The sequence below is a fragment of the Fusarium venenatum genome (genome assembly GCF_020744135.1).
Source record: "Fusarium venenatum strain MPI-CAGE-CH-0201 chromosome Unknown EDB82scaffold_2, whole genome shotgun sequence".
In the NCBI taxonomy this organism is placed as follows: domain Eukaryota; kingdom Fungi; phylum Ascomycota; class Sordariomycetes; order Hypocreales; family Nectriaceae; genus Fusarium; species Fusarium venenatum.
In genome coordinates, this window is record NW_027072130.1 from 5,607,995 (window position 1) to 5,628,078 (window position 20,084).

Consider the following 20,084-nt stretch of genomic DNA (forward strand, 5'->3'; position numbering starts at 1 on the left):
TCAACGTTGTTCGTTCTCTGGAGAGAGGCCTAAATGATCTTGAATTGGTGTGTAACTGAAACGTCAGTAGAAGGCCTGAATTCGCAAGCGCCGAACTTCCGGCCTACACTGCCACTGACTTTGCGGCTCAGCATTTAGATAGTGGGCTTCACAGCGGGTATTGTCTCTTCTGCAGCATTGCTACGGATTTATCGGCTTCAACAACCCTTGCTGAACCAATGATGGGTTACATTGATGGGCATTCGTTTTTAAACTTTTGTCAGGTTGGCAGAGGCCTAAAATCTGCCGTCGGTGTGTGAGAGACCATGAATCAGGCCCCTGCATTAATGTAGGGCATTTGCTAGCCCGCGGCAAGAGCGCAGAAAGCGAAAATTAATGACAATACATCGTTTTTACGACTAAGTAGTCTAATACTACGATTCAAGCAGATCAATAGCTAGTCCATATGCCTTACTATTCATGAATATACTATGTATCGAATGCTGTTTTTGTCGCATGAACTGTGACATTCTGTTTCGCCCTGTCTGGGTGGGCCTGATACCACAGTCTCCTCCTCCACTTTGCAAGGATATACCGATGCGTGCTACAGGGCTTACGAGTGTATTACGCAGCGTTTCTGAGGCATTCCTGAGTCGTAATTCTCTCCACTGCAGTAGGTAGCATCCGTGCATGTTGAGACACCGACTCTCCAGGCCTACCCGCTAAATGTTTGTACGCGTTTCGTTCCATATGTGTCCGCCCAAGAGGCCTGATTCTCAAAACAAATCATATGCATTGTTTACATCTTTGGTCCTCTAACGTGAGAAGGAACAACAAGTACAATAGAGTTTAGGCTATCCAGGTATGCCCCCATGCCCCCACCCACCAAGAAATACGAAAATCTACCTCTACATTGTACCTCTGATTTTGAGTTTGACAAGTCCTTTCCTCCTTGACAAGGGCAACAGCCAAGATCACCTGGGGGCGAGGTACACGTTCAGGGGAGGTTTGTTCCATGCGAGATAGACTCTGCTTTCTTTGTACCAATTCTGGCTGCTTTCGGAAAGACGAATGTCAAACTCCCAAACTGTTCTTGCCAGCATCATGCGCATCTCTGCGTACGCAAGACTAGTACGTATGTAAGGTCTCTGTCTCTGAGGAGGGGCCTTGTTGCGACAGCTAGTTACTTACTTCATACCAATACAATTTCGTGGGCCGATTGAGAAAGGCTTGACAGCATCAAGACGGTCATTTTTGAAACGCTCATCTCCGAGCCATCGCTCAGGAACGAAGTCGTGTGGTTGGTTGAAATACTTTGGGTCGTAGTGCGTTGCCCACATGTCGTTCTCAACCAAGGTCTGTCGGATAAAGACCAATAATGTCAGCATCTGTTTTCCCAAATGTTTGCAGAGCTCAAGGACTTGCTATCCTACTTACGTCCTCCGGAACAAAGTATCCGGCAACAAAACTGCCACCTTTGGCTATCTTTCGTGGCGAACCTCCACCTGCTACAGGCGGGTACATGCGCAGAGCCTCATCCAGAACTGCCTGCATGTACCTCAGTCCCTGTGTGGACACAAGGTCAATATCATTCGCTCGCATGTAAGTAGATCGGACCTCTTCAGTCAAGAGGTCCAGTGTACGTGAGTTGGCACAGAGAAAGTATACGGCGGCAGAAAGCAGGGTAGCGGTTGTCTCAGAACCAGCCACGATCAAAACCGAGGCGTTAGATGCGAGCTCGTTGAACTCCATACTCTGGAAGAAAAAGTCAGACCAATAAAAGTACCAAGAAGTATAAAAAAAACCTACTGTTCCTTTGGATTTCAGCCCTTGTGTAATCTTGCCCACAAAATCTGGTCTGTCTGTTTCAGTATCAAGTCGCTTGCGCACCTTCATGCTGGCAAGCTCTTTGTTCTCTGCAAACTTGGTGAGGAGACCTCGAGGAAGCAAAAGACCAGCGTAGGGGGCAATTCTTGGATATCGGCCTATCTCAGCTAAGAAAGCAAGACTCTTGAGACTCTCAAAGGCCAGAGATACCCATGGGTGGTAAGTAGAGTTGTCAAGGCAGCTAAAGGACTCTCCAAACGCCAAGTCACCGATCATGTCAAATGTCGTAAAAGTATACCACTTCGAAATGTCAACTGTTTTTGTACCATTGCATGACTGCTCATGGAGACGTTGAAATAGCTGATTGACATATGCTTTAAAGGTAGGCTCTTGTTCAAGCATTGCCTGAGCAGAAAAGCCATATGCGAGAGCACGGCGGAAGCGAGTATGGTTCTCACGATCGCTACCAACGATGTTGTCTCCATTGGATTGTACTGAGATTGGATCCTTACCATGTTCAGCTTCACCCGCTTTGCGATGACCACGAACATCCTTCATGGCATCTGGGTGATTGAACGAGAGCATGTTCGGCCCTACTCGTACAACTGGGCCATACTTCATATGAAGCGCAAGATGCCTCTTGTGAGGCAGTCCACAGAGCATGAGGAGTGTATGGGGAATTTGTGTAACGCTATTGAGCCAGGGCCCAGGAAACTTGCGTAGGGGGTGGAAAAACAGGTTGTACACGAGCAACATTACAAGATATGCAACCCACTATAAGGCCTAATGTTAGAAGTGTCCAGACCTTTGTAATGAGAACATACTGTGCCGCCTGAAAAGACCAACAAGGACCATAGGGAGAATTGAAACATGGTGTCTGGAGGTTCGAAAAGCGTAGGCAGAAAGATGATTGAGATGATTCGAATCTTGGGTTCAGCGCAGTATTAAGTAAAGTGTTGGCCAGTTTATAGGTCTATACACTATCGTACTAGTGGCACTGTCTGCTAATTGTCTGTAAATTAGGCCTTGAGGCTCTAATATGATCCCTGAAAACTTTAACTTTCATCCACCGCTGGCTTACTGGGCTTGCCGTGCGAAAACATCATGCAATCCCAAACTAGGCCCTCCATGCGCACCGTAACAACCCCATCGAACTGTATCCTTCGCCCGCAGTATTCCCATCCACACTACTCGTTAACCCCTGCTCTAGCTTTTCCCAACAACATCGACGCCTAATTTCCAAATCGTACTATTCAATTGAAAAGCTGCAGTTTTGTGCAAATTTGGGATGATACATATTTATCGGCATAGTGGCTAGCTAGCCAGGGTAAGCTTGAGTATCACTGCTGTACAAGTTGCATGCTGGACGATCATGAGATATAGGGAGCCATTAGCTGTGGTATCTGTTAGCGCTGCCTTCCTTCCTATAGCATCAAGCAACAGATGTACAATACCTTTCATTCTTTCCAGCAATTGATAGTATAGTTGGGGATGGCTGTGATTCGGAATCACCCTCGAGTATGTCTTTGGCTGCGTTCTTTCTATCATAGAGTTGATGCGGAACGTGGTCGGTTAGGTAAGAGTCGAGGTCCCTCATGCAAATACTTGCTATGATTGGAATGACCCCCAGCGCCACGGCGAAATAGTAGACATTGGCATATGCAGCTGCGTAACTATCTGCCATGGCTCTGCTGACTAGCTCGGAAATATTGGTCGTCATCCCAGGGAGAGCGTTGACAGCTTGCATTTGCCCCGACTTGGCAGCCTCAAGAAGACTAGAGAAAGAGCCCTGTGGATATCCCGTACCACGCAGCGCTGAACTGAGATGGGTCGTTAGTTCTCTCGGATAGCGGTTGGTGTAGACGGCAATGAATGCGGCGGTGAAAATGGAACCACAAAAAGGTCGGGCAGCAGCGACAACAGCTGTTCAAGGCATTAGTAAGATATCATCAGTAGAGACAGGAAAACATACCGAAAGCGACGCCTAGATTCTCATCCGTCGTAATGAACTGGACAAGCATCATGGTGACATCCTGAGCCCAGGCGACTATAAAGCCAGCAAGAAACGAGAAAGCAATGGCGGAGCCTTTGTTATCTCGGTTGATAGAAGACATGGCTCCTAGGAAAGCAGTGAGCCACATAGTTCCGACAAGTATCTGCAAACGGATATGCTTGATAACATGAAAAAAGCTGCCCAGAGTCACAATTCCCGCCCATGTACCAAAAGTGGCAGTTGCTGTCATCCATGCAGTCTCTTCCCAGCCCTTCAAGCTGGAACCGAAGATGTTAACGACTTGTTGAGGGTAAATAATAACGAGGGAAAGGTGCATTGCGCCCATGATGGAACTAATGAGAAGAATACAGACAAAGCCACGAACATCTTTGAAGAGCTTGGGCGGTACCATGGGTCGTTCGGGGTTACCATAAACCTCGTATAAGCCAAATACAATGAGAGTGCCAGCGCCGGATGCTATGAGCCCGATGACCCTGGCAGAGTTCCACGGGTTGTTCGGCTGGCCACCCCAGGAAACACCAAGGAGAAAGAGTGATGTTCCTGCAGTGAGAAGTATGATGCCTATCCAGTCTACCTTCGCTAGTTCCGCCCGCTTGCTAGCATTTTTGCCGTGAAGTTGCGTAAATGATGGAGGGTGATACCAAATAACAATGAGTGCAGTTGCAATCGCTGAAGAATGTTAACGCCATTACCATAGATTTATCACAAGAAACAAATCACTTACAGCTTATGATGATATATATGTAGAAGATCCAACGCCAACTGCCTTGTATACTGAGACGCTGACCGAAGTAGGGGCCCATAGTCGAAACAATATTGGGAATAGACACAAGAAGGATACCCAAGAACTTGGTTTTGTTACTCATCAGCTCGCCGATGATCAGAGGGGCTGAACCTGCTGGACCAGCGGCGACACCCAGCATTGTCATAGCAGCCAATAGAGCGTTGAAGTTGGTAGCTGTACATCCAACGATAGCACCGATGATTCCCAGAACATGGGTAATAATAACAAATAGCCGTCGCCCAAATCTGTCGGTAAGACGACCCATCATCAGGATACTGACAGCTTGGCCAGTCGTCCATAGAGTTGAGAAGAGAGTTGAATTTTCGCTTGGGCCAACATCCTGGAGTATATGGGGAAGAGCGGAGGATGACGCCAGAAGAAGGAAATACGTAGCGACGACGTTGAGGGAGAAGGCTGAAAAGGTCGCCACAACGCGAGTTGAGCGATAATATCCGTCTGGTAGCTCCGCGGCTGAAGTGGCAAGAGCTTTGGCTCGCAGCCTGTCGTCTGACTGAGAGTCAAGGGTGAGCCCTTCCTCTGGAACTACAACAGTCATCTTATTATGATTGACCTGATGGATGCCGTGCTCTTGAAGATGAACTGCAATCAAGTTTGTATGCTGTACTCAACAGTTCCGGTGGTCGCAGAGAGGAGAAAACACCATAGACTCCGATCCTTCCTATATATATATTTGACATAGATAACCTTGTTTGGACGTTTGAGTTCTGCTGTCACCCTACATCTCGTAAAGGTTAAAACGGTCAACATCGACTGTTACTGCTCAAGGTTGCATCTTGGTAATCGATTACTTGAGGGCCGAACCGACACGGAAAGCTCGGGACTACATTCAAGGTAAGATAAAGGAGCTAGTCTGTCGGGGTTCCCCGACCATGATTGGATAAATGGGAAGCGAGAGCCCTGAAAGTCCAGGTGGAAGGCCTTATGCAGAGCCTAGAACACATAACTGGGCATGGTTCATCGACTAATTATCCTTGGTTAGGACTGAATCCTTTCAATTATTGTTTCAGTACGCAGGGGGCGGACTTTAACAAACACTGAGCGGCCGAGGAATGGATGAACAAAGACAAGTGAACATTTGAGACAGCTTTAACAATAAAAACAAAGTGTTCCGTGGTCAATTGAGAGTTAGTTGTTGATATATTCAAACTGAATTCTCATACTCAATTGTTATTAAGTGCAAAGGGAAATGTGTCAAGAAAACTGCCCGAATAAACCAGTTCGAATGATATATAAGTCTACTCCGGTGTTGTCAAATCGATCTTTTCCAGCCTGATGTAAGAATGTTCTGGCATGCTAGTCAGACCTTCGATGGTACGATAGCTAGAGAGTTCCTTAGGACAAGGCAATAGCTCAAAGTTCCATATCAAGATAGCAATGGACGTTTTCAGCTGTTGATAGCCTAATCTTCTGCCAAAACAACCACGCGTCCCCAAGCCAAAGGCCAATGTTGGACCAGCCAACCCATCAAATTCCGCGGTCTCAGTCGCATCAGTCTCCCTCGCATCGTTAGCTGGCGACACCTTCTGTCCAAGCCACCTCTCGGGTCTGAATGCTGAGATGTCATCATTATCCCAACTTTGGTCCTTCTTCTCACCCGCAGCCTGGCAAGTTTGGCTTCTTCTGCTCTCGTCGATCTCAAAACTAGGAGTCCAAACACTGGGTCCATGAGTAAGGAAAAGGACATCAGTTCCCTTGGGTATGTGGTATCCTAGGATCTGTGTGTCGGCCTTGGCCAAGCGTTGAAGTGCAGGCGTTGCTCCTGCACATCGAAGAGTCTCTTCAATAACAGCTTCAAGGTAGGGAATTCGGGCAACCGCAAGCTCTTGGAAGGTTGGGCTACGCTTCTCAGCTTTTGCCTTAGCGAAAGATGACTGCAAAACCCGTCGAAGACGCTTCTGGACACCGGCGTTGTCCGTGAGGAACTTCAAGCCCCAAAGAGTGGTAGTGCTTGTCGTGTCAAAACCTCCGAGGATCAGTCCGAACAGCTGGGATGAAAAAATAAATCAGTTTCTGTCGATACAGTTTTCTCTTCTTAATCACTTGTGCTTACCTCGCCTTGCATCATGGTTGATAAATAATTGGGACTCCGATTTTCCGCTTGAGCCAATGCTGTTTCACGTAGTACCATCTGGTCCACCGCAGAAGTAACAGATGGGCTATCGGATTTACTACCCTCTTTTGGAAGTTTGGAAACTGCGGATCGAAGACTACCACGCAGAAAATCGTCTCGGATCTTTCGGACCCTCCTGAAGTACGGCATGTTCATTGTCACCTTTGCCTGAATCTTGGCTATCGGTGAGCCTTGCAGACCTTGCGGGGCTTTGGCTAGATCAATTGTTGCATTGATAAGATCATCGAAGGCAACGTCAGGAAAGTCGAAGGGTTTAACGCTTTTGCCGGTATGTCGACTGTTTTGCTCGGTGTTCCACTTTTCCAATATCTCGATCTTGGGAAGCGTAGTACTGGACTTGTAGTATTCTCCAAATGCAAAGCTATACACAGCATCCAATACGGCACCTTGGATATCCTGGGTTGCAAGGAACGGAGATCCGTCAGCAATTTTAGCTTTCAGTTCCCAGACTCGCACAAGTCTCATGATGTTAGCGTGGAATGCAGGCCCTGCAACCTTCTGGATAAAGGACGGTAACATGACATCTTGGACGAGTTTTCGGTGCGTTCGAAAGACCGCATTCGTTTGCTCGTATATGTGATGGTCGGGTATCACGTCTTCCAAAAGACCTCGGATATTGGTGGATCGATCAAAATCCTTACGTCGCAGCATAATATCCTGCGTCTCACGAAAGTCTGCAAGGATAACGGTGGGACGGTTTAAGGGGCTGAGAAACAATTGGATGATTGGCGATTCGAGATTCTTCATTTGTTGGATGATCCAGTCCATATGCGTTTGATTTTTGGCCTTTGTACCCTGAATCATAGCTGGAATGTCGCCGAAAAGACTCTGCAAAGCAAGCGGGTTGTAAGGAATATCCGATATTGGTTTTGGAAGTGCCCACTTGTACAGCAAGTACAGAGCAAGCACTACTAAACAGATAGATAGAAACATGGTGACTGCTTCGTTCAGTATGAGATTAAAGATATGGTTGCCATAGAACAAAAGAGTATAATTAAGCTATTGCATAGCAGCACGACAAGAGAGGGAATCACCAAATGTTAGGCAACGGGATGGCTAAGGATTTAACATATTACAAGGAAACTTTAGATGGATCATTTATCTCAGAAACTACCGAATCAGAAAGTCCTTGATTGGCCGTGCAATTTCCGCACGAGGAAGAGTCTCAACGTATGGATGAATACCTCGATGGACTTCTGCCCTACTTTCAACTGAAACGCAATCCCTTAACGACTACCCCGAGCCAAGCGTCGTTAGCTTTCCTGTTGTCCATAAGGGCGGCCTAAGGCTTGTTGATACACAGTATCATGACTGCGTACCTAATGCCCAGGCCAGGTTAGACTACTATGAGTGCAGTGAAAAGCGTCTGGCCCAAGGCCTCCTGCCGCGATCCAGGGCCCTGGTTTATATCCACTTTGTGGTAGGCCTAACCCAAACCCAATTCGGGAGGCCTGGATCCCTGACCTGGCCAATGATATTGTCTGCAAGATGGTTGATCAGCCTCCAATCCGTCAATAGCAACAGGGGACGTGCCATTCCAAAGTCTATCTTTGACGGATGAGGCGGTGGAAAACAGCTTTGACACGGCCTACCAAGTTGCCAACGTGTACCGGACTTTCTTGCGAAAAGACAGCGTTCCGTTTTCTGTAGAACGATAATCCATCTAGCAATATTTTTATCTCTTAAATATCTATGTATCGCTCTTTCCATTGCAAGAAGAATAAACAAGCATATTCCTTTGTTATTGAACAGTATACACGATGTTACCACAAGTTATTCTGAACCACCTTGGTTCTATTGGCGAAGCTGCCTCAACATGGTTCGCAGAAAACGGATATCTCAGCTCTGCCGCACAATGCCCACCCTTGCCTAAGGGAGATCTCAACTATGACATATATATGGGCTATCCCGAGATGTTCGCATGGGACAAAAAGCGTTGCGTTGCCTACGTTAGGTATTTGATCTTCCACTGTATTAAAGGTGTTTCCCGCTAATCCCCTACTTTAAGTAACCTGTACAATGCCACAGTCAGTACTTGGGACCCTTACAAGTCTGTTGTTCTTGACACTATTCATTTTCCAGGTCTCAGTCACCCTGGCAATTCAGCCAGCCCAAACCCGCTGCATGCCAGCGGAATCATCCTGAGACCTGACGCCTATCATGCCGAGACTCTTGAAGTCGTTATTGATAATGGAGACGCCTTTTACAGTGATGGCTTCAACGTGTCGGGACCCGACCACTTGATGAGCATTGACTTGAAGACAAAGGAGGTCACTAGCCAGTTGCGTCTCAATAACGGCCTTTATGCCGGCTATGCGGATGCCAGTCTTGGGCCTGATGGGAACACATATGTCCTTGGAACCTACTCATCGAACATTCTGCGGGTGACTCCAGACAAGGAAATCTCGACTTTCTACGTTGCCGAGCCCCTTGGGCCACCCCGGCTGTACGGCTTCACCGGTATTGCTCATGTAGGAGATGCTATGATTGTTCCTGACAATATCATTGGCCAGCTCATTCGCTTCGACGTCCGTGACAAGGTCGGCACTCCCGTTGTTATCAAGCAGACTCCTTATCACGAGTTCAAGACTGCCAACGTTCTGCATTTCCCAGAAAGATACAACGACACAATCCTTTTGGTTGCCGAAAACAAGACACCGGATTATCCCTTCGGTGGCGTGTCAGTTTATCAAGACAAGACTAAGCAGTTCAACGAGGTTGAATTCTTGGGATTCCTGCCCAGCCGTCTCGAGAATGCCCTGACGACTTCTGCCCGACAGATGACCGATCGTATTTATGTGGTTGCGCTCCCTATCGACGGTGCCAACATTACAGTTGCTGGTGAGAGCAGCAGGTTCGTCTTTCAGGACATCACTGAAGAGGTGGATTTGATGATCTCCCCCGAGAGCAAGGACGAAGCGCATGAGGAAATTTAAAAGGCCCAACAGTAAGAGGGTGGGTTTTATGTCACATGAAATATCACTATATAATTACATCCCAACCAATATGCAGTTATTATGTATTGCTGTCCTAGGCTTAGTTGTTGCAGAAACACTGTAGTACATAGACGCTAGAATGAATATACAATGTCATTCTCATCGAAGCCCATTTATTATTGATAGCACTTGACATCTACCTTGTACGGTTTCCGTGATACCTTGAATAAACGATGTACATGGTCGCTCGAACAAGTCAACTAGTAGGCTAATGAGGTACATGGTTAAGTGCTACTTGATACAATGTCAACTCAAATTTAGTTGGCATTGGATCCAATTATGATCAAGTTGTCTAGGTTGAATGTTCAGCTTTATGGTGCGAGGTTCATATTGCAAAATGGGCTAACTATCAAGAGAATGTATTGTAACGTTCAACCCAACGGCGTAATTGGCTACTATTCGCTACTATCTGTTACAATTTTATCTTCATAACACTGTATCTTCCGTAGTGGCATGAAAACAATAACTATCTGTCAGCTCTGCTGTTGTATTACTACTTAAGTAAGACTCTCTTCATCATTACTAGCGCATCTGAAAGTATTTCTTCATGAGTTAGTTCGAAGTGTTTCGGTCTATAGAAAATATATTCGATCTTGATAATAAATAAAGACACCACAAAGGTGTCGTGCTCAAGTATGCATCGACAAGCAGAAAATAAACATTAATGAAGTTGAGCACTTGTTTTCTCGTAACACATATTGGAGTGAGGACGCCAACGACGTCTTAAAAAGCCATTTCCAATCTCTCAGGTGCAGGTGTGTGAACTACCACAACAGTGTCGTGACTTTCTGTGCTGTTCCACTCCGTTGTTTGAGACCCTTTCCCAGATTCTCCCGAGACCCGATACCAGTTTGTCTCAGGGTCTCCGAGACACTCTCCAACTGTGACCGCTGGATAAATGTTAGACATGTTTTTTCAACCTTTATCTGTCATATTACCTCTTTTTCCGCTTCTTCGCGTCGCTTGGATTATAAGGGGAAGTATGTTCTCCACAGTGTTCTGATGGACATCATGCATGAGAACAATTGAGCCTCCATGGCTAAGGCCAGCGTTATACGAGTCTAAAGAAGGTTCGGCACCGCCAAAAGACGAATAGCGCCAATCGTCGGTGTCTATATCAGCAATCACTACTTTATACCCCAGCTGACCAAGGACTTGAAGTGTTCGGTCGCTGAAGCTAAAGTACGGGGGACGCATGTAGACGGGGTCCTTACCTATCATTTGAGTGAACTCGTTACTCAATAATGCCATCTGTTGCTCGACATCATAGTCATTCAAGCCTGCCAGATCAGGGTGACCGTAGCTGAGTACATGTGTTAGAGTCTCGACAATGCATATTTTGCCGTGTTGGTACTTGTACTTACGTGTGTGAAGCAACCTGATGCCCTTCATTGATCATCCTGTCAACCGTGGATTGGTAATCCTCAATATTTCCCAGGTTATACCCATTAAGGAAAAAGGTAGCCTGAAATCCGACTGAAGCAAGCTGATCGAGTACAGACTCTGTGTACACGAAAGGTCCGTCATCGAAAGTGAGCGCGACTGTTCCGGGCGTGGTGCAGCTGTAGATGGCGAAGCCAGCTGACAGAGCTCTCTTCTTGGGGTATGTTGGGATTGTCAGAGTTGTAGCCAGATGGCACAGGGAAGCAAGAATAATTGAACCACGCATTATGACGTTGAAATTAGTAAAGAATAGCGTCTCGGTCAGTAGAATAAAGTAGAGAACAAATGTCAAAGGTAGTTATCGCAGAGGAGGAATATGCCGTTCTTTATTTGTTTATTATACCCATTCTTGTCCATTATCAAAACCGGACTTGGTATAATAACAAAAATATCTTCGTCATCGTGTATGCAAGGAGAAATGGTGAGAAGCCATTATTGATAAGGTTCTTGGGTTTCCAGAGCGACAGGAGAATTGCGGAGGTTTCTTGCAAATGATGGCTGTTGTGGCTTGGTAATAGTACCCAATAACGTTCCGGAATCATTTTCGTGGTCCGCCTATAGTTCCCGGATGTCTGAGTCGAAACCAGATGATAAGCTGATCATTGTCTTAACGCGTCCTTTCCGCGTCTTGGCAAAAGCCACCTTGCATTCGATCAGGTCGGCCCTTAATCCACGAGGCTAAGATCCCATATTGTTAATTTTGGGCAGACAGTCTGTTCACGCGTCAAGACTCGTCAAGTGAACCAGTTCGGACCGACCCGGTTTGTCTGGTCATCATGATATCATCTATCCCTGGCCTTTAAACATCATGGCCCAGTTCTTACTATTCGGGTATTCCACGTCGGGAACCTGGAAAGATTTATGTTCGAACATGCATTTTTCCTGACTTGCCTTACCTTACGTTGCCTAATTTGTTATCTTCCCTCAACCAGCCACGACTCAAAAAAATCAGGTAAGAACTTAATCACAATGACGCTAGACTTGGTACCCCTAAGTGGTGTCTTGAATCTCTGCCGAAATTCATTTGAGAAGCCTTGGGAAACAATTATGTGTCGTACTACTGTTCAACACTTCGCTTTTAACGAAATCTATTAGGCAACGTGATCGATCAGAAGCAGGGGTTGATTAACCCAGAGTACAAATTCTCTATCACGGTGGGTGGTGTAGCGTATGCAATCCGCTAGGCGTGTAGGTCTTCTTGTCAGACACTTTCATTGACCAATCATTTGCCAAGGCCAGATCACCTGAGATGGAAGACCTGGTTATTCTGTGCACGACTTGACATTTTGCACATGAATTACTTAGGTAGTCTTTCATATGGACAATGTTGAGATTTTTTGAAAGAGAGGCATAGTATCATATACTTCCTTTAGCTGCTCCCAAGTAATTGTATCCCCATACAGAAGTTTTGCCATTCTCTTGCCATCCATAAGCGATCCTGGTGAACCCACATACTGACGCAGAGCCAATTCTGAACTCTTAGAAGCTAAACAGTCTGAAAGACGAGTCAGATCTGGGTCTGGCACTTCATTTTTGAAAGGATTATTAAGAGGCATCTTTGTTTCCTGAGCACTCTTCAGCACTCGCAAGTGGCGCACGACTGAGGCTTTCAGCTCTCTTGCTGGTCTGTTTTGCTCATTTGATAGCACTGGGAAAATGGAGAACTCGGGACAAATTGATAGCTGCTCAAGAGGTGCAGCTTGTGAATTGCCCCAATCAATAATCCCTTTGAGGTTGTCTTCTTGATCGAATAGCATATTGCCATAATGAAGATCAAGATGGCACATCACAAAAGGGCCGCGAACCCTATCCCCAAGAATTATTTGACGCAGTGATATCTTTAGTATCCAGCATACCGTCAGCCAGTCTGGATCGTCCGTATGCGCCATTAGTGCTTCCCGGTTCTCGCTTTGTCTCTGATTGTAAAAAATACTCAAGTGAAGTCTCCAGAGGGCCATGTGATGCATGCCAGCTTGGCGGCCCAAATATTCCAATAGCATGTATGGGCAACCAAAGGCTTGATCTGCAGACGCTTCAAAGTGAAAGACTTGAGGAATTGGGATCTTGGTATGCTTATGGACAATTTTCATTGTTACGATCTCGCTAAGCGTTGAAGTTCTGTCATCGTCGTTAAAGGTTTTGTAGGGGATGCGGGCAATCCAACAAACATGGTCGGTGAAGGAGAGCTCTAGGACAAGATCACAAAACCCAAGATTAAAACGGGACGTGTTAACGCTGCAATCCATTTGAGGAGATAAAGCTGGATGGGTTTTTCTTCGAACCTCCAGTCCGCATTTTTCTAGGTGACGGAAGTTTACTGATGAGAGAATGGCTTGGATCCGCTTGTATTTCTCTGAATCCTGATCCAGGCTGGCAAGGTCAGACCAAGAGTCGCTTGGTCTGTCCATCTGCTCCAGACAGTCGATAGTCTAGGGAATCATAATTATCTTGTTCAAAGTAGTGGAAGAAGAAATGGGAAATTGGTACAGAAGATACTGCGTAATTTTTGTCTATTAAACAGAGTAAATTGTTGATCAAACCAACAGACTTTTAGCGACGTTCACTGTAACCTTTGCTAAAGAACACCGGGATTCATTGGTCTGTTGGTTTGAACATATTTGACTTGATGGAAATTTACCGCCCATAAACGCCATTTTTGACTAGCTTCAGTTGAGCTGAGTTACCTAATCGAACCCGAATAATAATTCCCTCACGCATGTTTTGGACACCATTAATTGAATGCATGAAGAATAAGAAATATGAAGCTATCGCGTCCATAATGAGCCTTTAGCATGAATAGTCCGGTTTAGATTTAAAAATTAGTCTTATAAATAATACACCTGGCTGCGAATTTTATGATAATATTCCCAACATACAACTAGAAGGATAACGAGGTGGTATATGCAACCTTTCCTGATTAACTTCTACGATACTCAACTCAATCTTTACTGGTCCTGTTAATATTTACAAGGTCTGTATCCGATGACGGAGTTAGCCATGCTAGCCATGCTACGTAGCATCGTGAGAAATGCACCGTTTGGGTTAGATGTCCGTTGATCGTCACATCCCCCCTCTTGAGCTTGATACGAAACCTGGAGAGACGGAGAACTTGCCGATTTATGATTTTAGCAGGTGGAAAACCTCGCAATTCTCAACCTGATATTTAAGCATCTCCATTGGATTTCATTTTCTGTCTTCTTGGATCCCACCATTCTTTCACCTTTCCAGACCGAAAATTCTTTACACTACAACAGCCGCGATGCACAAGTTTGCCTTAGTCCTTGCGGCCTTTGGCGTCCGCAACAGCTTGGCTGTTTCCTCATATATCGATTCGTTATCAGACAATGCCAAAGAACTTTTCACCGAAAGTATGGACTGGATGGATACATATTACGATAGCAGAGCTAGTTACTTGTACGACTTTAGTGCTGCAGCGGCTCTTCGACACGAGACACGAAGTTCGGCATGGTATGCCTTTGGACTGTTGGCTCGGAACAAAGGACATGATGTTTCTGAAGCCGAGAAGATCATTCGAGGTATTATAAGTGGGCAGTATAAAGATCCTGCTGACGAATGGTGAGACCTTCATACACCCTGAGAAGATATTAGTAGCTCACAAAGATCAAGGTACGGCACATATCAAAAGGCGCCCGAAGAGCCTTTGGTAGGATCAACCACCTACCCTGCCGATATATACAATACATGGGATCCCAATTGGAGGGGGTTTATTGGAACCACTTTCATCATGGCTCTAGAGGAGTTCCCAAAGCTCATCAGCAAGCCAACACAGGAGTTAATGCTCGAATCCCTTCACAATGCGACGAAGGGTGATGAATATCGCTTTGGTAATCTCGACCCCAAGAAAGACAACTTGTACCCATCCTATAGCAATCCAGTAGGTCATTTGACACCGAGACTTGTACAGGTATTAACCATTAATCACAGGCCATCATGCGAGCTTTCATGTCGGGTTGGACTGGCCGACGTCTCAAAGAGTCCAACATGACAAGGAGCGGTGAGAGGTATGCTCAAGACATCATATACCTTTTCAATCGTGCCAACACTCTATCCGAGTTCAACTCAGGCACATACACTGGTGTCTCTTTATACGGCCTCACATTGTGGAGCAAGTATTTACCCAAGGATTCAATCATGGCGAAGAACGGACCCGACATGATCAAGCACACCTGGGAGGCAGTTGGGAATCTCTGGCATCCTGGAATGAAAAACATGGCTGGACCGTGGGATCGCTCATACGGATACGACATGAACCGCTATCTCAGTCTGATGGCTCTCTGGTTTTGGGCTTTCATCGGAAAAGAAAGTTCCTCTCTCATTCAAAAGGTCAGATATCACAGCGTCGATGAGATTGCCCCAGAATCTAATACAGAGTATTACAGCCACAAGTTATGTCGCATATGGCTGACTATGCATGGGCACCTCTCTTTGCCGCATTGGCCAAAAGTCACCAGAAACTGATCCCAAAACAAATTCTTGCGGATCTTACAACTTTCAAGGGAGAACACAACTTCACTGCCAGTACCTTCTACCCTCCGTTCGACACTGTCCCTCGAAATATTTCCACTTGGGTATCGAAAGATCTCACAATTGGCGCACAGTCCTACCGACAGATCTCCCTTGGTGGGCCTGCTCAAAGTCAGGAAGCCTACAACCCTGCCGTCATTCAATGGGATACAGGAAAAGAGGTCTCCTTCATTTCCGTAAGTTATCAGACATAGTCTACCAAGAAATACAGTACTAATCTGGCGAAAAGCTGTACCCGAGTGAGACAGCCCTAGATGTCGAAGTCAGTCCAGGTAAACTCCGTCTCTCATACCCAAGGGGAAATTCCAGCTCGGTCTTCACTTTGCTTGTCGGAACATTCATAGATAAACCTACGATTACAAGTTGGGACGATCTGCCAAACCTGCGAGTTAACGTCTCTGGTAACACCGATCCCGAATTTCAGTTGAGTTTCGGTGGTGCATTTGGTGGAAGCTCCCAGACTTTGAGAGATTTCGAGTTATGGAACTTCACCTATACTATGCCTAGTAGTTTCCAAGACGTACCGGCCTTGACGTTGGACCTGGAGACATCGCTTTGACACGCATGTACATTATAGTGCTCCGGCAGCGAGTCAATCACGTGTAATACCTACAACGCCGTCTGAGAAATGTAATGCCAACGCTACAGAGGTCGAAGCTGATTTTTATAAGTCAAGTGAACAGTGCAATACCAGGGCGACACTGACAACACCTCTGGCAGGACAGGTAACCTCTTGCTCTGATGCGATTTGAAGAACCCTTGACTTGGTTAACTTACATGTCTTGATAATCTAAGTCGGAATTAATACCGTCACAAATTGGGACCTCGGTATCATATATAAATAATGACTGTAGCGATATTAAGATGTATCTTTAGTGCAAACCAAATATCAAAACCTAGCCTGTTTACTTCATCGCGCCAACCCTAATCAGTCGCAATGCCACTAAATGCACCTGGTCCCGGTATAGTTCATTCTGGTTTCAATGCCATTAGCCTTGTGCAATCCCCAAGCGAGACAATGTAATTTTTCCCGGGCTCGCTGTCTCTGTCGTTCACTCATTGACAATCTAGCCTAGCACGGCAGCAGCCCGCCCTTGTCCGACTTTGCACCAAGCTTGCCCTCATCGATGTATTTTTGGAGAAACTCGACAGGGGTGTTAGGCAAACCTCGCTCTGCGATGTAGTGCTGCTCAATGAAAGACACAGTATCGAGACCAACTGTATCCATCATAGCCACAGGGCCCATCTCTTTGGCATACCACATCTCCTTCCAGAGGCGTTCGATCTCCTCGGGAGTAGACACCCCCTCGGCAAGAATGTTCAAAACTTCTCTCTTGATAGCAGCCCAAAGACGGTTATAGATGAAACCAGTCGACTCTTTGCGTGCCACGTAGGGATGGAAATTGATCTCCTCAAGTTTTTCATACAAAAACGGAAAGATACTCTCATCTGTCTCCCCGTCTGTCATCAATTCGACAACACGGTAGTCAGGAGGTAGATAGTAGTGCATATTTAGGACACGTCGCTTCGTATCAGGTCGGAGATCTCCAACCATTTCTCTAGACTTGTATGAGGAGGAATTGCTGCAAAGGATTGTGTCCTCCGTTGTGAGTCGTTCTAGATCGGCAAATGTCTCAATCTTGATGGGAAGCTTCTCGGGCACGGCTTCAATGACAAGCCAGGCTTTTGCAACAGCTTCTGGCAGGCCTTCAACAGCTTGTATAGAGCCACGGATTGTCGAGTCTGAGTAAACTAACATGTTGGTGTTGCAGTATTCCACAGCTTCTTTCCTCTGTTCAGGACTTGGATCGCGAATGACAACGTCATATCCGCTTGCAGCCCAACCGCAGGCAATGCGGCGTCCGAGGACTCCTCCGCCAAGTACAGCAACAATTCGGCCGCCAGTTGAGGGTAGAGTAAATGGGTTCATGGTTGTCGTTTATGAATAATAGGTAGTTGAACGAGTTCGATTTGTCGTGTCAAAGCGTGGTTATTCGACTATGAGTATCTAAATTGATAAGAAGAAGGAACTTTTTATAGGGTTTGTCAAAGGTGTCTTGTCTTATAAATGATTCCATCGAAGCATTGATGTCGGGATTCATCCGATCGCGTTCGATCTGAACGACCGTCGATCCAGCACAGCAACGCGGAAGCTACATCAGAGCAATGCGGAAGCCTGCGGAAGTAAAGAACGAGGCTCAACTCAACTCAGAGCCCCGACACTCCGACAGCTAGGACCAGCTCGTGGATGCATACACGTAAGAGCATGTGTTGCGAGAAGCTTTGCCACGCGAAGCCTTCAACTATGTCGGCATATTTCTTATCCGCGTTGTGACGAATATCGGGCTTCGCCTTATTCCAATCCCGACTTGTACACCTTTCCTTGCATGTGTCCATGATCCATGATTTGCATGAATCGGATCCGCAAAAGCGCTTGATTGAACCTCAGAACTCCACACCTCGGCAGTGGAAAAAGTGGGTTACATTGGCTTTAGAATCTTCGAAAAACAGCATGCTGCCCACATGAAAATCTTGACCAGGCGGTTTCATCCACTCGTTCATGTCTGTTGACCAGTATGATCAACTGTATACGACAATCTTCACACGTATTCAGCATGTTGAGAATTTTCATCATGTTCTAGAAAGCTCACATCATTCTGATGACATCACACTGCAAAAACCTTGCATTGCACTGCACCAAGGCCAGCAACCCCAAACCTGTGTCGCATGCAGACAATAGATTACAAATTGCAGATTGGGGGCAATATAGTTATACTCTATGATATAAAAACAGGATCAAACAATGCAACGAGTTGGTCTTATACTGTAAACGTTATTGGACACAATGATAGCTTTTTATCGCCGAATTCCCTCGACATTATCGAAATGGTTAACTACTTTAAAATACAAAGATCTGGTCCGACATCTTCGCTGAAGCCCCAGGTTGCTCATAACCCAAGCCAACAAGCGCTTTCTTAGATGCATTTACCATTCCTGGGGGACCGCACAAGAAGACCTTAGAATCCATGCTGGGAGCAGGCATTTTCTCCTTCATCAATTCCTGTGTGACATAACCCAAGCCATACTCCCAGCCGCTGGGGGGTTCATCTAGTATGTAATAAACTTTGAAGTTCTTCGGGTAACGTCTGGCGAATTTGTCTAGTTCCTCCCGTAGAAGGATATCCTGCTCTGTCCGGTTGGCGTAAATCAAGGAAATCTCCGTGGTGTCACGGTCATGCTCACAAACGGCACGAATAACTTGAAACATGGGTGTGATACCCGTGCCACCAGCGATCAACCCGATTTTGTTACAAATGTTGGGTTGATACTTCATTGCTCCCTTGGGACCTCGGAAAAGAACCTCATCTCCAACCTCAAGATGGGCAAGATAATTATTGGTCAGTTTTCCGTCCGGATACACTTTGATGACCAGCTCAAGGACTCCAAGGTCGGAGTTGTTTGAGACAGGCGTATATGAGCGAGCAACAGTTTCTCCCCGTACGTCGGCCTTGATTGTGACGTGCTGCCCGATTGGCAGGCCGAGCACCGTGCTTTTTGTCGGTAGACTAAAGGTCAAGCGAAGAACATTTGGTGTGATTTGAGTTTTGTTGACCAGAGGAAGAGGAGAGTAGCTAACGGGGTCCAAAAGTCCTCGCTGCAGGAGAGTGTCTTGCTGAGTTCGCTTTGGCACCTTCATGTGCGCAGGATAGCTTGTAAAAGGTTTGCTCTTCATAGCTAACGAGGTGAAGCGTTGAGCGAGTATCGCGTTTGTAATCGCAAGAGATCCACCTCCGACGATTATGCCTTTGATGAAACTTGAGCCAGTCGAGTCATTTCTCAAAGAAGCAAGCATCCAGTTCGGCACACTGAGTTGGTGACGACGACCGAAATAGTATGCACCGATGCCCGCAACAAGAACAAAAGTACAGTTTGCCAACGATGACAAAGAGGAAGATCCGTCAGGTCCGGTCTTAGGTGTGGTAATGGGAGCGAGTGGCTTCAGCTTGGGCTTCTTCTTCTCAAAACCCTTAATCTTGCCGATGCAGAGATCTTCCATGATCTCAAACGCATCTTCTGAGTGTCCAGCATTATCAAAGTCTTCACTGGCATCAGTGCCAGCTGCTTCAACCAAGACATCTGCGCCACCGGGATGATCTCTTATATATCTAGTGACATCGTAAACTGATAGGGATTAGCTGTATATCTCACTTTGGAGGAGAGAAGAGAGATCGACTTTGACTTACCGTGGCCGTGTATTGTTAACCACGCATCGTCTGGTCTGCTGTGCTCAGCCACTTGTTTGACAGTATATTCCTCCATGGTAGTTGTCGTATGCAGGATAAA

At 46.2% G+C, this 20,084-nt stretch overlaps 9 protein-coding genes across 9 annotated transcripts; 2 read left to right on the top strand and 7 right to left on the bottom strand.

Annotated features, from left to right (window-relative positions):
* Positions 1 to 771: 771 nt before the first annotated feature.
* On the bottom strand, positions 772 to 2,727 carry EDB82DRAFT_566861 (Isotrichodermin C-15 hydroxylase). Its single transcript, XM_025735075.2, has 5 exons — positions 2,631 to 2,727; positions 1,789 to 2,580; positions 1,417 to 1,734; positions 1,171 to 1,337; positions 772 to 1,107 (listed from the first exon to the last, which is right to left on the bottom strand). The coding sequence occupies exons 1-5, from the start codon at positions 2,676 to 2,678 to the stop codon at positions 954 to 956; spliced, it is 1,479 nt and encodes a 492-aa protein (XP_025585818.1). The 5' UTR covers positions 2,679 to 2,727; the 3' UTR covers positions 772 to 953.
* Positions 2,728 to 3,238: 511 nt separating this feature from the next.
* On the bottom strand, positions 3,239 to 5,160 carry EDB82DRAFT_524609 (trichothecene efflux pump; the record flags this gene model as incomplete). The annotated part of the gene is made up of 3 exons (XM_025735077.2): positions 3,239 to 3,729; positions 3,779 to 4,489; positions 4,545 to 5,160. 3 exons carry the CDS (start codon positions 5,158 to 5,160, stop codon positions 3,239 to 3,241), a joined length of 1,818 nt encoding a protein of 605 aa, XP_025585819.1.
* A 700-nt stretch (positions 5,161 to 5,860) lies between these two features.
* EDB82DRAFT_545623 (cytochrome P450) lies at positions 5,861 to 7,689 on the bottom strand (the record flags this gene model as incomplete). The annotated part of the gene is made up of 2 exons (XM_025735078.1): positions 5,861 to 6,610; positions 6,676 to 7,689. 2 exons carry the CDS (start codon positions 7,687 to 7,689, stop codon positions 5,861 to 5,863), a joined length of 1,764 nt encoding a protein of 587 aa, XP_025585820.1.
* An 827-nt stretch (positions 7,690 to 8,516) lies between these two features.
* Positions 8,517 to 9,692, top strand: EDB82DRAFT_524611 (uncharacterized protein; the record flags this gene model as incomplete). The annotated part of the gene is made up of 2 exons (XM_025735079.1): positions 8,517 to 8,710; positions 8,765 to 9,692. The coding sequence occupies 2 exons, from the start codon at positions 8,517 to 8,519 to the stop codon at positions 9,690 to 9,692; spliced, it is 1,122 nt and encodes a 373-aa protein (XP_025585821.1).
* A 615-nt stretch (positions 9,693 to 10,307) lies between these two features.
* Positions 10,308 to 10,713, bottom strand: EDB82DRAFT_499373 (uncharacterized protein). Its single transcript, XM_065608597.1, has one exon. The coding sequence runs from the start codon at positions 10,659 to 10,661 to the stop codon at positions 10,476 to 10,478; it is 186 nt and encodes a 61-aa protein (XP_065464851.1). The 5' UTR covers positions 10,662 to 10,713; the 3' UTR covers positions 10,308 to 10,475.
* Positions 10,668 to 11,421, bottom strand: EDB82DRAFT_428177 (deacetylase; the record flags this gene model as incomplete). The annotated part of the gene is made up of 2 exons (XM_025735080.2): positions 10,668 to 11,055; positions 11,117 to 11,421. 2 exons carry the CDS (start codon positions 11,419 to 11,421, stop codon positions 10,668 to 10,670), a joined length of 693 nt encoding a protein of 230 aa, XP_025585822.2.
* A 2,849-nt stretch (positions 11,422 to 14,270) lies between these two features.
* EDB82DRAFT_499375 (uncharacterized protein) lies at positions 14,271 to 16,649 on the top strand. Its single transcript, XM_025735081.2, has 5 exons — positions 14,271 to 14,771; positions 14,823 to 15,090; positions 15,141 to 15,539; positions 15,596 to 15,916; positions 15,970 to 16,649. Exons 1-5 carry the CDS (start codon positions 14,455 to 14,457, stop codon positions 16,297 to 16,299), a joined length of 1,635 nt encoding a protein of 544 aa, XP_025585823.1. The 5' UTR covers positions 14,271 to 14,454; the 3' UTR covers positions 16,300 to 16,649.
* A 163-nt stretch (positions 16,650 to 16,812) lies between these two features.
* EDB82DRAFT_475298 (dehydrogenase) lies at positions 16,813 to 17,670 on the bottom strand (the record flags this gene model as incomplete). Its single annotated transcript, XM_025735082.1, has 1 exon — positions 16,813 to 17,670. One exon carries the CDS (start codon positions 17,668 to 17,670, stop codon positions 16,813 to 16,815), a length of 858 nt encoding a protein of 285 aa, XP_025585824.1.
* Positions 17,671 to 18,639: 969 nt separating this feature from the next.
* On the bottom strand, positions 18,640 to 20,060 carry EDB82DRAFT_445576 (uncharacterized protein; the record flags this gene model as incomplete). The annotated part of the gene is made up of 2 exons (XM_025735083.1): positions 18,640 to 19,922; positions 19,985 to 20,060. 2 exons carry the CDS (start codon positions 20,058 to 20,060, stop codon positions 18,640 to 18,642), a joined length of 1,359 nt encoding a protein of 452 aa, XP_025585825.1.
* Positions 20,061 to 20,084: the final 24 nt, after the last annotated feature.